This window comes from Pleurodeles waltl, chromosome 3_1 (genome assembly GCF_031143425.1).
Source record: "Pleurodeles waltl isolate 20211129_DDA chromosome 3_1, aPleWal1.hap1.20221129, whole genome shotgun sequence".
NCBI lineage: Eukaryota > Metazoa > Chordata > Amphibia > Caudata > Salamandridae > Pleurodeles > Pleurodeles waltl.
In genome coordinates, this window is record NC_090440.1 from 867131838 (window position 1) to 867144502 (window position 12665).

Genomic DNA, 12665 nt, shown 5'->3' on the forward strand with positions numbered 1-12665 from the left:
TAAGTGAAATACCTTTCATTTAAAGTATTGTTTGTAAATCTTGAACCTGTGGTTCTTAAAATAAACTAAGAAAATATATTTTTCTATATAAAAACCTATTGGCCTGGAATTGTCATTGAGTGTGTTCCTCATTTATTGCCTGTGTGTGTACAACAAATGCTTAACACTACCCTCTGATAAGCCTACTGCTCGACCACACTACGACAAAATAGAGCATTAGAATTATCTCTTTTTGCCACTATCTTACCTCTAAGGGGAACCCTTGGACTCTGTACATGCTATTTCTTACTTTGAAATAGTGCATACAGAGCCAACTTCCTACAGTGGACAATTCCCAAAGACGAGGGAAATTCCAGATCCCAAAAACCCCGCAAACCAAACAGTGACTTCAGTGTCACAGACCCCCACCACTCAACACCAGTGGGGGGAGACTCACCGCATATTACCACAACTGGGAAAACATAACTACGGACGCATGGGTCCTAGCCATTATCCAACATGGTTATTGCATAGAATTCCTACAATTGCCACCAGGTGTGCCTCCAAAAGCACACAATATGTCCAAACAACACTTAGACCTGTTACAACTAGAAGTCCAAGCACTGTTACAAAAACAAGCAATAGAACTAGTACCCAATCATCAAAAAGGAACAGGCGTCTACTCCCTGCATTTCCTAATTCCAAAAAAAGACAAAACACTGAGACTCATATTAGACCTCAGAACACTGAATCTTTACATCAAATCAGATCACTTTCACATGGTAACACTTTAAGACGTGATTGCCTTGCTCAGAAAACAAGACTACTTGTCAACATTAGATCTCAAGGATGCTTACTTCCATATACCTATACATCATTCCCACAGGAAATACTTAAGGTTTGTAATCCAAGGAGTACATTACCAATTCAAAGTGTTACCATTCGGGATAACAACAGCCCCAAGGGTATTTACAAAATGCCTCGCAGTAGTAGCTGCACATATCAGAAGACAGCACATACACGTATTCCCGTATCTAGACGATTGGTTAATAAAAACCAGCATTCAACAACAGTGTCTTCTACACACACAATACGTCATAGAAACCCTACACAAACTAGGGTTCTCACTAAACTACCAAAAATCACACTTACAGCTGTGTCAAATTTAACAATACTTAGGAGCAACAATCAACACAAAAAAAGGGATTGCCACCCAAGCATTCCAAAACGTAATATAAAGCATGCACCCAAACCAAAAGTATCAGGTAAAATTAGTGATGAAACTATTAGGCATGATGTCCTCATGCATAGCCATTGTCCCAAACGCAAGATTACACATGCGGCCCTTACAACAGTGCCTAGCAACACAATGGACAGAAGCACAGGGTCAACTTCAAGATCTAGTGTTGATAGACCGCCAAACACCCACCTCGCTTCAGTGGTGGAATCCTGTAAATTTAAACCAAGGGCAGCCTTTCCAAGACCCAGTGCCTCAATACATGATGACAACAGATGCTTCCATGGTAGGGTGGGGAACACACCTCAACCAACACAGCATCCAGGGACAATGGAACACTCAGCAGAAACAACTTCATATAAATCAACTAGAACTACTAGCAGTATTTCTAGCATTGAAAGCATTTCAACCACTAATAGCCCACAAACACATTCTTGTCAAAACAGACAACATGACAACAATGCATTACTTAAACAAACGGAGGGACACACGCATCACAACTGTGTCTCTTAGCACAGAAGATTTGGCATTGGGCGATTCACAATCACATTCGCCTAATAGCACAATACATCCCAGGAATTCAAAAGCGGTTGGCAGACAATCTCAGTCGAGATCACCAACAAATCCACGAATGGGAAATGAAACCCCAGATACTACAGACCTACTTCCAAAAATGGGGAACACCGCAAATAGACCTATTCGCAACAAAAGAAAACACAAAATGCCAAAACTTCGCATCCAAGTACCCACAGCCTCACTCCAAGGGCAATGCGTTATGGATGAGTTGGTCAGGGCTATTTGCTTACGCTTTCCCCCTCTCCCACTCCTTCCGTATCTAGTAAACAAATTGAGTCAAAACAAACTCAAACTAATACTAATAGCACCAACTTGGGCACGACAATCTTTGTACACAACACTACTAGACCTGTCAGTAGAGCCTCATATCAAACTACCAAACAAACCAGATCTGTTAACTCAACACAAACAACAGATCAGACACCCTAATCCAGCATTGCTCAATCTAGCAATCTGGCTCCTGAAGTCTTAGAATTCGGACATCTAGACCTTACACAAGAATGTATGGAGGTCATCAAACAAGCTAGAAAACCTACTACAAGACATTGCTACGCAAATAAATGGAAACAATTTGTTTATTACTGTCATAATAATCAAATTCAACCATTACACGCGTCCGTGAAAAACATTGTAAGCTACTTACTACACTTACAAAAGTCTAAGTTCACTTTTTCATCCATTAAAATACATCTCACAGCAATTTCTGCCTATCTGCAAATTACACATTCAACTTCACTATTTAGAATCCCAGTCATAAAAGCATTTATGGAGGGTCTAAAAAGGATCATTCCACCAAGAACACCACCAGTTCTTCGTGGAACCTCAATATTGTATTAACACGACTCATGGGTCCACCATTCGAACCCATGCACTTGTGTGAAATACAATACTTAACTTGGAAAGTAGCCTTCCTAATAGCTATCACATCTCTCAGAAGAGTAAGTGAAATACAAGCTTTTACCATACAGGAACCCTTAATACAAATACACAAACATAAAGTGGTTTTACGCACAAATCCTAAATTTATGCCAACAGTTATATCACCGTTCCACTTAAACAAAACAGTGGAACTCCCAGTGTTTTTTCCAGAACCAGACTCAGTAGCTGAAAGAGCATTACATACATTAGACATTAAAAGGGCACTAATGTATTACATTGATAGAACAAGACAATTTCGCAAAACAAAACAATTGTTAGTAGCTTTCCAAAAACCTCATTCAGGAAATCCAATATCCAAACAAGGCATTGCTAGATTGATAGTTTAAGTGTATTCAAACATGTTATATTAAAGCAAAGAGAGAACTACCTATTACACCAAAGGCACACTCCACTAGAAAGAAAGGCGCCACCATGGCCTTTCTAGGGAATATACCAATGACAGAAATCTGTAAGGCAGCCACATGGTCTACGCCTCATACATTCACTAAACATTACTGGGTGGATGTGTTAACAACACAACAAGCCACAGTAGGACAGGCAGTACTACGAACATTATTTCAAACAACTTCAACTCCTACAGGATAAACCACCGCTTTTGGGGAGATAACTGCTTACTAGTCTATGCACAGCATGTGTATCTGCAGCTACACGTGCCATCGAACGGAAAATGTCACTTACCCAGTGTACATCTGTTCGTGGCATGAGACACTGCAGATTCACATGCTCCCTCCCACCTCCCCGGGAGCCTATAGCCTTTATAAGTTGATAAAAAAAATATAACTTGTACATTTGTAAATATTTCACTATTAGTCACATTATGTACATACATACTTACTCCATTGCATGGGCACTATTACTATATACACAACTCCTACCTCACCCTCTGCGGGGAAAACAATCTAAGATGGAGTCGAGGCCCATGCGCAATGGAGCCGAAAGGGGAGGAGTCCCTCGATCTCGTGACTCGAAAAGACTTCTTCGAAGAAAAACAACTTGTAACACTCCGAGCCCAACACTAGATGGCGGGATATGCACAGTATGTGAATCTGCAGCGTCTCATGCCACGAACAGATGTACACTGGGTAAGTGACATTATTATATATATATGTTCGATGGCATGTGTAGCTGCATATTCACATGCTGTGGACTGTTCCTGCCATCTAGTGTTGGGCTCTGAGTGTTACAAGTTGTTTTTCTTCGAAGAAGTCCTTTCGTGTCACAGACCGAGTGGCTCCTACCTTTTGGCTCCATTGCGCATGGGCGTCGACTCCATCTTAGATTGTTTTCTTTCCGCCATCGGGTTCGGACGTGTTCCTCTTCGCTCCGTAATTCGAATTGGGGAAACTTAGAAAATCATCGAAATTCGTCGGTATTGTTTGCGTTCGGGACCGGTTTAGTATCATCACATCGGCACCGACAACAAGACCGCTTCGGCGGCCCTTCGGGGCTTCCGCACTTAATCGAGGCCTGGTCGGCCCGACCACACCCGTCGACAAAACTAATGGACCGGACCCCTTTCCGTTTCTGTCTGAAATGCCATGCCAAGTATCCTTACACAGACCAGCATAAGGTCTGTAACCTGTGTTTATCGCCCGAACACAGAGAGGATGCTTGCGAGGCCTGCAGAGCGTTTCGATACAAGAAGACCTTAAGAGATCGACGTGCAAGACGGTTACAGATGACGTCGAAACAGTCGCAGCATATCAATGCCGAGGAAGAAGAGATGCGGATATCCATCCAAGGTTCGGACTCGGATGAATCCGCCGGGGATCGACCACCGACGGCGGCACAAAAAGTGAGTACACCTGCCCCGTCCCACACCCAAGGTCAGGTCAAGAAACAAAACGCCTCAGGGACGCCACTGCCGGAAGGCCATCGCTCAACCCACAGAAAGGACGGTGACCAAGTAACATCGGCACTGAAAAAGGCCAAATCAGTGCCGAAGACTTCTGACTCCGGTTGAGAAACCGGCACCGAAAAGATTCGGCATCGAATAATCGAATCAAGTAAACCTCAAAAAAGCCACTCTGAGCCGAAACCAGCAATCTCCATTGGGGTTTCGATACCGAAAAAAACGTCTTCGGAGCTGAAAAAGGTGTCCTACACGGAAGAGCAGGGGCTCGCTCTACAACTCAAAGAAAAGCACAGATTTGAGCAGGAACAGGATCTAGAAGAGTATGATCAAACTCAGCAAAGGCTAGAAATCCAGAAACATACAGGGAAGATACAAACTCCGCTCAAGTCCAAAAGAAAACTGACTTTTCACGAGACTGAGATGCAACCAAAGGCCAAAGTGGTCAGACAAAGATCACCACCACCACAGTTCTCACCACAAACGTCCCCACTTCAATCTCCACAGTTGTCACCAGTGGGTACACCAGTGGCACACTCACCCACTGTAGTAAGTTGGCTCTGTATGTACTATTTCAAAGTAAGAAATAGCATGCACAGAGTCGAAGGGTTCCCCTTAGAGGTAAGATAGTGGCAAAAAGAGATCATTCTAATGCTCTATTTTTGTGGTAGTGTGGTCTAGCAGTAGGCTTATCAAAGGGTAGTGTTAAGCATTTGTTGTACACACACAGGCAATAAATGAGGAACACACACTCAAAGACAATTCCAGGCAAATAGGTTCTTATATGGAAAAATATCTTAGTTTATTTGAAGAACCACAGGATCAAGATTTACAAACAATACTTTAAATGAAAGGTATTTCACTTAGGAACTTTAGGAACTTTAAATTTTCAAAATAGCATATACAGTTTTCACACAAATGGCAATAAGCTATTTTAAAACTGGACACAGTGCAATTTTCAACAGTTCCTGGGGGAGGTAAGTGTTTGTTAGTTTTGCAGGTAAGTAAACCACCTACAGGGTTCAAAGTTGGGTCCAAGGTAGCCCACCGTTGGGGGGGCTCAGGGCAACCCCAAAGTTACTACACCAGCAGCTCAGGGACGGTCAGGTGCAGAGGTCAAAGTGGTGCCCAAAACGCATAGGCTTCAATGGAGAAGGGGGTGCCTCGATTCCGGTCTGCCAGCAGGTAAGTACCCTTCGTCTTCGGAGGGCAGACCAGGGGGGTTTTGTAGGGCACCGGGGGGAACACAAGTCAGCACAAAAAGTACACCCTCAGCGGCCGGGTGCAGTGTGAAAACAGGCGTTGGGTTTGTAATGGAGTTCAATGGGAGACCAAGGGGTCTCTTCAGCGATGCAGGCAAGGGGGGGGGGGCTCCTCGGGGTAGCCACCACCTGGGCAAGGGAGAGGGCCACCTGGGGGTCGCTCCTGCACTGGAGGCCGGATCCTTCAGGTCCTGGGGGCTGCGGGTGCAGTTTCCTTACCAGGTGTCGGGTCTTAGAAGCAGGCAGTCGCGGTCAGGGGGAGCCTCTGGATTCCCTCTGCAGGCGTCGCTGTGGGGGCTCATGGGGTCAACTCTGGCTACTCACGGGCTCGCAGTCGCCGTGGAGTCCTCCCTGTAGTGTGTGTTCTCCACAAGTTGAGCCGGGGGCGTTGGGTGCAGAGTGCAAGTCTCACACTTCCGGCGGGAAACGTGTATTCTTTCAAAGTTGCTCCTATTGGCCTAGAATTGACTTTGAGTGTGTTCTCCTCATTTATTGCCTGTGTGTGTACAACAAATGCTTAACACTACCCTCTGATAAGCCTACTGCTCGACCACACTACCACAAAATAGAGCATTAGAATTATCTCTTTTTGCCACTATCTTACCTCTAAGGGGAACCCTTGGACTCTGTGCATGCTATTTCTTACTTTGAAATAGTACATACAGAGCCAACTTCCTACAGGCACGAACTGTAAATACAGCAGTAACAATTAGGAGGCATGCATGGCTGCGAAGTTCTGGGTTTAAACCAGAGATACAGCAAGCGGTATTGAATATGCCGTTTAATCAACAGCAACTATTCGGCCCAGAAGTGGATACCGCAATAGAAAAAATGAAGGAGGACACAGGCAAAGCCATGGGCGCGCTCTACTCCTCTCAATACAGGGGAACATTTAGGAAACCACAATTTAGGGGAGGGTTTAGACAGCAACCATCAGAACCATCTACCTCCCAAACAAAACCCACTTACCAATCTCAGTACCAGAGAGGGGGGTTTCATGGTTTCTACAGAGGACAGTTCCCAAGAGGAAGAGGGAAATTCCAGCCTACCAAGCAGACCCCTGGTAGCAAGCAGTGACTTCAATGTCACACTTCCCCAACACATATCACCAGTGGGGGGGAGATTAACGAAATACCACCACAATTGGACACACATTACCACAGACACGTGGGTTCTATCAATTATCCAACATGGTTACTGCATAGAGTTCACAAGATTCCCTCCAGATGTTCCCCCAGGAACGCACAGAATGTCAATACAACACTTAGACCTATTACAAATAGAAGTCCAAGCACTACTAGCAAAAGAAGCCATATAACTGGTACCTTATCACCAGAGAGGAACAGGGGTTTACTCCCTGTATTTCCTCATCCCAAAGAAAGACAAAACGTTAAGGCCTAGTTTAGATCTCAGAACACTGAATCTCTTCAATAAATCAGATCATTTCCACATGGTAACACTACAGGATGTAGTCCCTTTACTAAAACAAGGGGAATACATGACAACACTAGATCCAAAGGATGCGTATTTTCACATACCCATCCTTCCATCTCACAGGAAATACCTCAGGTTTGTAATACAAGGCAAACATTACCAATTCAAAGTGTTGCCATTCGGAATAACAACGGCCCCCAGAGTAATTACAAAATTCCTAGCCGTAGTAGCAGCTCATGTAAGGGGAAATCACATGCACGTATTCCCGTATCTAGACGATTGGCTAATAAAAAGCCAGCAATCAACAACAATGTCAAAATCACACTCAATATGTAATAGATATTCTGCACAAACTAGGGTTTTCTATAAATTACCAAAAATCACATTTACAACCATCCCAAATACAACAATACTTGGGAGCAACACTCAACACGCAAAGAGCAATTGCCGCTCCAAGTCCACAAAGAGTCCAGTCGTTTCAAAATATAAAATCAAGCATGCAATGAAACCAACAATACACGGTCAGGTTTGTGATGAAACTACTAGGCATGATGTCCTCATGCATAGCTATTGTCCCAAATGCAAGACTACACATGCGGCCCTTACAACAGTGCCTAGCAAAACAATGGACGCAGGCACAGGGTCAACTCCAAGATCTAGTGTTGATAGACCGCCAAAAGCACTCTTCGCTTCAATGGTGGAACCCTGTAAATCTAAACAAAGGGCGGCCTTTTCAAGACCCAGTACCTCACGCCATTATCACAACAGACGCCTCCATGATTGGGTGGGGAGCACACCTCAACAATCACAGCATACAAGGTCAGTGGGACAATCAGCAAAAACAACTTCACATAAATCATTTAGAACTGCTAGCAGTCTTTCTAGCACTAAAAGCCTTTCAGCCCCTTATAGCCCACAAACATATCCTTGTCAAGATAGGCAATATGACAACAATGTATTGTTTAAACAAACAAGGGGGGACGCACTCGTCACAACTGTGTATCCTAGCGCAAAAAATGTGGCACTGGGCCATTCACAACAACATTCGCCTGATAGCACAATATATACCAGGCATTCACAATCAGCTAGCCGACAATCTCAGTTGAGATCACCAACAGTCTCACGAATGGGAAATACATCCCCAAATTCTAAAAAGATCACTTCTACCACAGGGGGACACCAAACCTAGATCTGTTTGCAACAAAAGAAAACGCAAAATGCCAAAACTTCGCGTCCAGGTACCCACACCCTCAGTCCAAGGTCAATGCTCTATGGATCAGCTGGTCAGGGATATTTGCTTACGCTTTTCCCCCTCTCCTGCTCATTCCTTTTCTGTTCAACAAAATGAGTCAAAACAAAATCAAACTAGTGCTCATAGCACCAACGTGGGCTCGCCAACCGTGGTACACCACACTGTTGGACTTCTCGGTAGTACCACACATCAAACTACCAAACAGACCAGATCTGTTAACGCAACACAAACAGATCAGACACCCGAATCCAGCATCGCTCAACCTAGCAATCTGGCTCCTGAAATCTTAGAATTCGGATATCTAAACCTCTCAAAAGAGTGTATGGAGGTCATTAAACAAGCAAGAAAACCCACAACAAGGCATTGTTATGCTAATAAATGGAAAAGGTTTGTTTTCTACTGCGAGCCTAATCAAAGTACACCACTAAACGCCTCCATACAAAACATGGTAAGTTATTTACTACACTTTAAAAAAAATTTTAAAAAAAAAAGCAAAACTTGCTTTTTCTGCCATTAAAATCCATCTCACTGCGATATCTGCTTATTTGCAGATTACACATACAAAATCGCTTTTTGGAATCCCAGTTATCAAAGCCTTTATGGAGGGACTATAAAGAATCATACCCCCAAGAACACCACCAGTACCTTTGTGGAATCTTAATATTGTACTAACCCGACTCATGGGTCCACCATTTAAACCCATGAATTCTTGTCAAATCCAATTCTTGACTTGGAAAGTCGCCTTTCTAATAGCCATCACTTCTCTACGAAGAGTTAGCGAAATGCAGGCATTTACTACCCAGGAACCCTTTATACAGATACATAAACATAAAGTGGTTCTCCGTACAAATCCAAACTTTTTACCAAAAGTCATATCACCGTTTCATCTAAACCAAACTGTGGAACTCCCAGTCTTCTTTCCACAACCAGAATCAATAGCAGAAAGGGCACTGCATACATTAGACATTAAAAGAGTGCTAATGTATTACATTGACAGAACAAAACAATTTCGGAAAATAAAACAATTATTCGTAGCTTTCCAAAAACCTCACGCAGGTAACCCTATATCCAAACAAGGCATTGCCAGATGGCTAGTCAAATGTATTCAGACCTGTTACCTTAAAGCTAAGAGAGAATTACCCATTACTCCAAGGGCACATTCCAATAGGAAAAAAGGCGCCACAATGGCTTTTCTTGGAAATACACCAATGACCGAGATTTGTAAGGCAGCCACCTGGTCTACGCCTCATACATTCACTAAGCATTACTGTGTAGATGTGTTAGCAACACAACAAGCCACAGTAGGACAGGCTGTACTGACAACATTATTTCAGACAGCTTCAACTCCTACAGGCTGACCACCGGTTTTGGGGAGATTACTGCTTTGTAGTCTATGCACAGCATGTGTATCTGCAGCTACACATGCCATCGAACGGAAAATGTCACTTACCCAGTGTACATCGGTTCGTGGCATGTTGCGCTGCAGATTCACATGTGCCCTCCCACCTCCCCGGGAACCTGTAGCCGTTTTAGTTGCATGTAAATTGTAAATATGTAAATAAACATTCCTTTGCCACACAATATGTACATACATTCCTACTCCATTGCATGGGCACCTCTAGTATTCTTACTTTACCAACTCCTACCTCCCCCTTTGCGGGGAAAACAATCTAAGATGGAGTCGACGCCCATGCGCAATGGAGCCGAAAAGGAGGAGCCACTTGGTCCCGTGACTCGAAAAGACTTCTTCGAAGAAAAACAACTTGTAACACTCCGAGCCCAACACTGGATGGCAGGATAATGCACAGCATGTGAATCTGCAGCGCAACATGCCACTAATAGATGTACACTGGGTAAGTGACATTTTCCATATATTTATTTGCTGGGGTTTACTGCTGTTGCTGTGGGTCTGAAGGGCTTTCAGAGCTTACTTTACAACAAAGGGGCCTGATATGGGTAGACACCATGAGTCTGCTATGCAAAGAAACAAGGAGGCACCTATCCCGTTTATTTTTATTCATTGTGGAAAAGCACATTTGGCAGTGGGCACCCAAGCATCAGACCATAACCTCGTAAAACATCTGCAGGAAGATCTTCTGATTAGAGCTCAAGAGATACATGGATGATCATGGATGTTTGTCATACATTTCTTCATATGTGGGGGAGACGCCAAACATCGATCTGTGTGTAAGAAGTGAAAAATGCAAAGTATTATCTCTGTCCCTCAGTATACCCACAGTCCTCATCTCAGTGGAGTACTTGACTTGGAATTTTGGACTTTCCAGATGCATTTGTGTATGCTTTTCCACGTTTACTGATGCTGCTTTTGTCACTCACAAGATTGAGAATGTTCTCACAGCAGTGGTCCTCAATGTTGCAATATGGGAATGTCAACCATGGTTTTCTAGTCTCTTGCAAAAGTTAGTATATCTTTTTATAAAGTTTCTATTCAGACATGTTCGACAACTGCAGTGGAAGGAGCTAAATCCACTCAGTTAAAAATTATGTGGCCCACAATCTGCTCGTGATCACTTTCATGTTCCCCCACCTTGTGTTGACTTAGTGGAAGGTATTCTAAGTTTCTGTGCCTAGTGTTACTGTGGTTATTTTGTCTGCCTTCGCTTGTCAGGATCTCTGTTTTATAATAATACATTCAGAAGTTGCTTGTTGAATGCATTCAGAACGATCCTTAATATGCATGCACCCACAATGGCTTCTTCACCTGACAGGCTTTAAAGCACCAAAAGCAAACGAAAACTTTTATCCGTTCAGTTATGAAAGATTATTGTGATTATCTACATAAAACAGTAAAGTTGATCAAAAGCTTTAAAGACATTTGCTCCCTCTTCTGCTGATTTCTAACCATTACCAAATTAAGAGATGATAGTGCTCTATAATCCATGCACAGCATATGAATATACAATGCATGCTAAAATTAGAGAAAATGTTTCAGCTGCTTGTTTTGAAAATCTACATGATTCTTCTCTGGGGAATTGAAGATACAAGTAAAGTGGAGTTTTCTTTTAGTCACATTCAGTTTAGACATGTGCACATTCCAGTGGGGAAAAGTATGTATAAGGTCAGGGGATGTGTGGGTCTCTGTGCATTGTGGTCTTCAAGGAGTGATACGCATCTGCAGCCAAAACTAAATACTTCATATGAAACACAAGTTATAGTATTTAAAACCCAACTTTATATGGCAGAGGAGTACACAGTGTGTCAATGTACGATACACCAAGCTGTTGATTGTTACAGCAAAGTAATCTTTGCATTTTAACGTCTGCATTCTACAAGTAAGCCTTGATTGCTTGACTTAGCTATCCTTGGAAAGTGCACTGACTAAATGGATTAACTTGGTTTTTCAATTGTAATGCAATAGATTTGTGACCCTGAAAGCTAGCAGTAAATGGTAATACAGATCCAGGACACTACACAGTAAACATTGTCTGTGCAGTATCTACAGTCTGCCAACAGGACTGAATGTGAAACTAACCTAAATGCTGTTCTGTATGATGGATTATTTGATTTCCAATGAGGGTGTTTGAGTGAATGTAGATACTGATGTGTTGGTAGTATGCATCCCAGACATCACATAAATATGTTGCGCTAAAGTGTGATTCAGTGTTTTTTTTTAATGCTCTCCTGACAGTTAGCTTTTAGTCCTTTTATTTAATGCTGAATATTTTAGACATTTCAGAAGTGTATCACATCAGTTATAATGTACACAGCAGTTTTATATGTTGCCTCTTAAAGATTTGCTTTTTATGGTGCTTTTTCGATTTTTTATGCATCTGTCTGTCTAGGTACCAGTTCCTCTGCTTATTCCAACAACTCTGGATAATGCTGACAAGATAATAGAAACCATCCAGGATATCAAGGAGCAGATTCCAGCCGATCCATTTGAGGCTGACCTCCTCCAAATGGCAGAGATGATTGCGGAGGATGAGGAGAAGGAAAAGACACAGTCACATGGTGGTGAGTCTGACTCAGCAGTACATTGAAGTCATTGGCTTACCTTTGCTGTACACCTTGTGAATTAAGGTGACGATGTAAGAGTATAAGGTCTATTCTTCTCAAGGGCATTCACCCTGAAGTTAAGGCCAGGTGCTTGTTCAGTTGTTGTATGTTATGTTG

At 42.8% G+C, this 12665-nt stretch overlaps 1 protein-coding gene across 12 annotated transcripts in view; it reads left to right on the forward strand.

Moving 5' to 3' along the window:
* ZMYM4 (zinc finger MYM-type containing 4) overlaps window positions 1–12665 on the forward strand; it is a 1242519-nt gene that overhangs the window by 884991 nt on the left and 344863 nt on the right. For all 12 annotated transcript variants that reach the window (XM_069223800.1, XM_069223806.1, XM_069223798.1 and 9 more), the window contains exon 19: window positions 12335–12506. In XM_069223800.1, the coding sequence (XP_069079901.1) occupies window positions 12335–12506 (172 nt within the window). The remainder of the gene's footprint in view (window positions 1–12334; window positions 12507–12665) is intronic.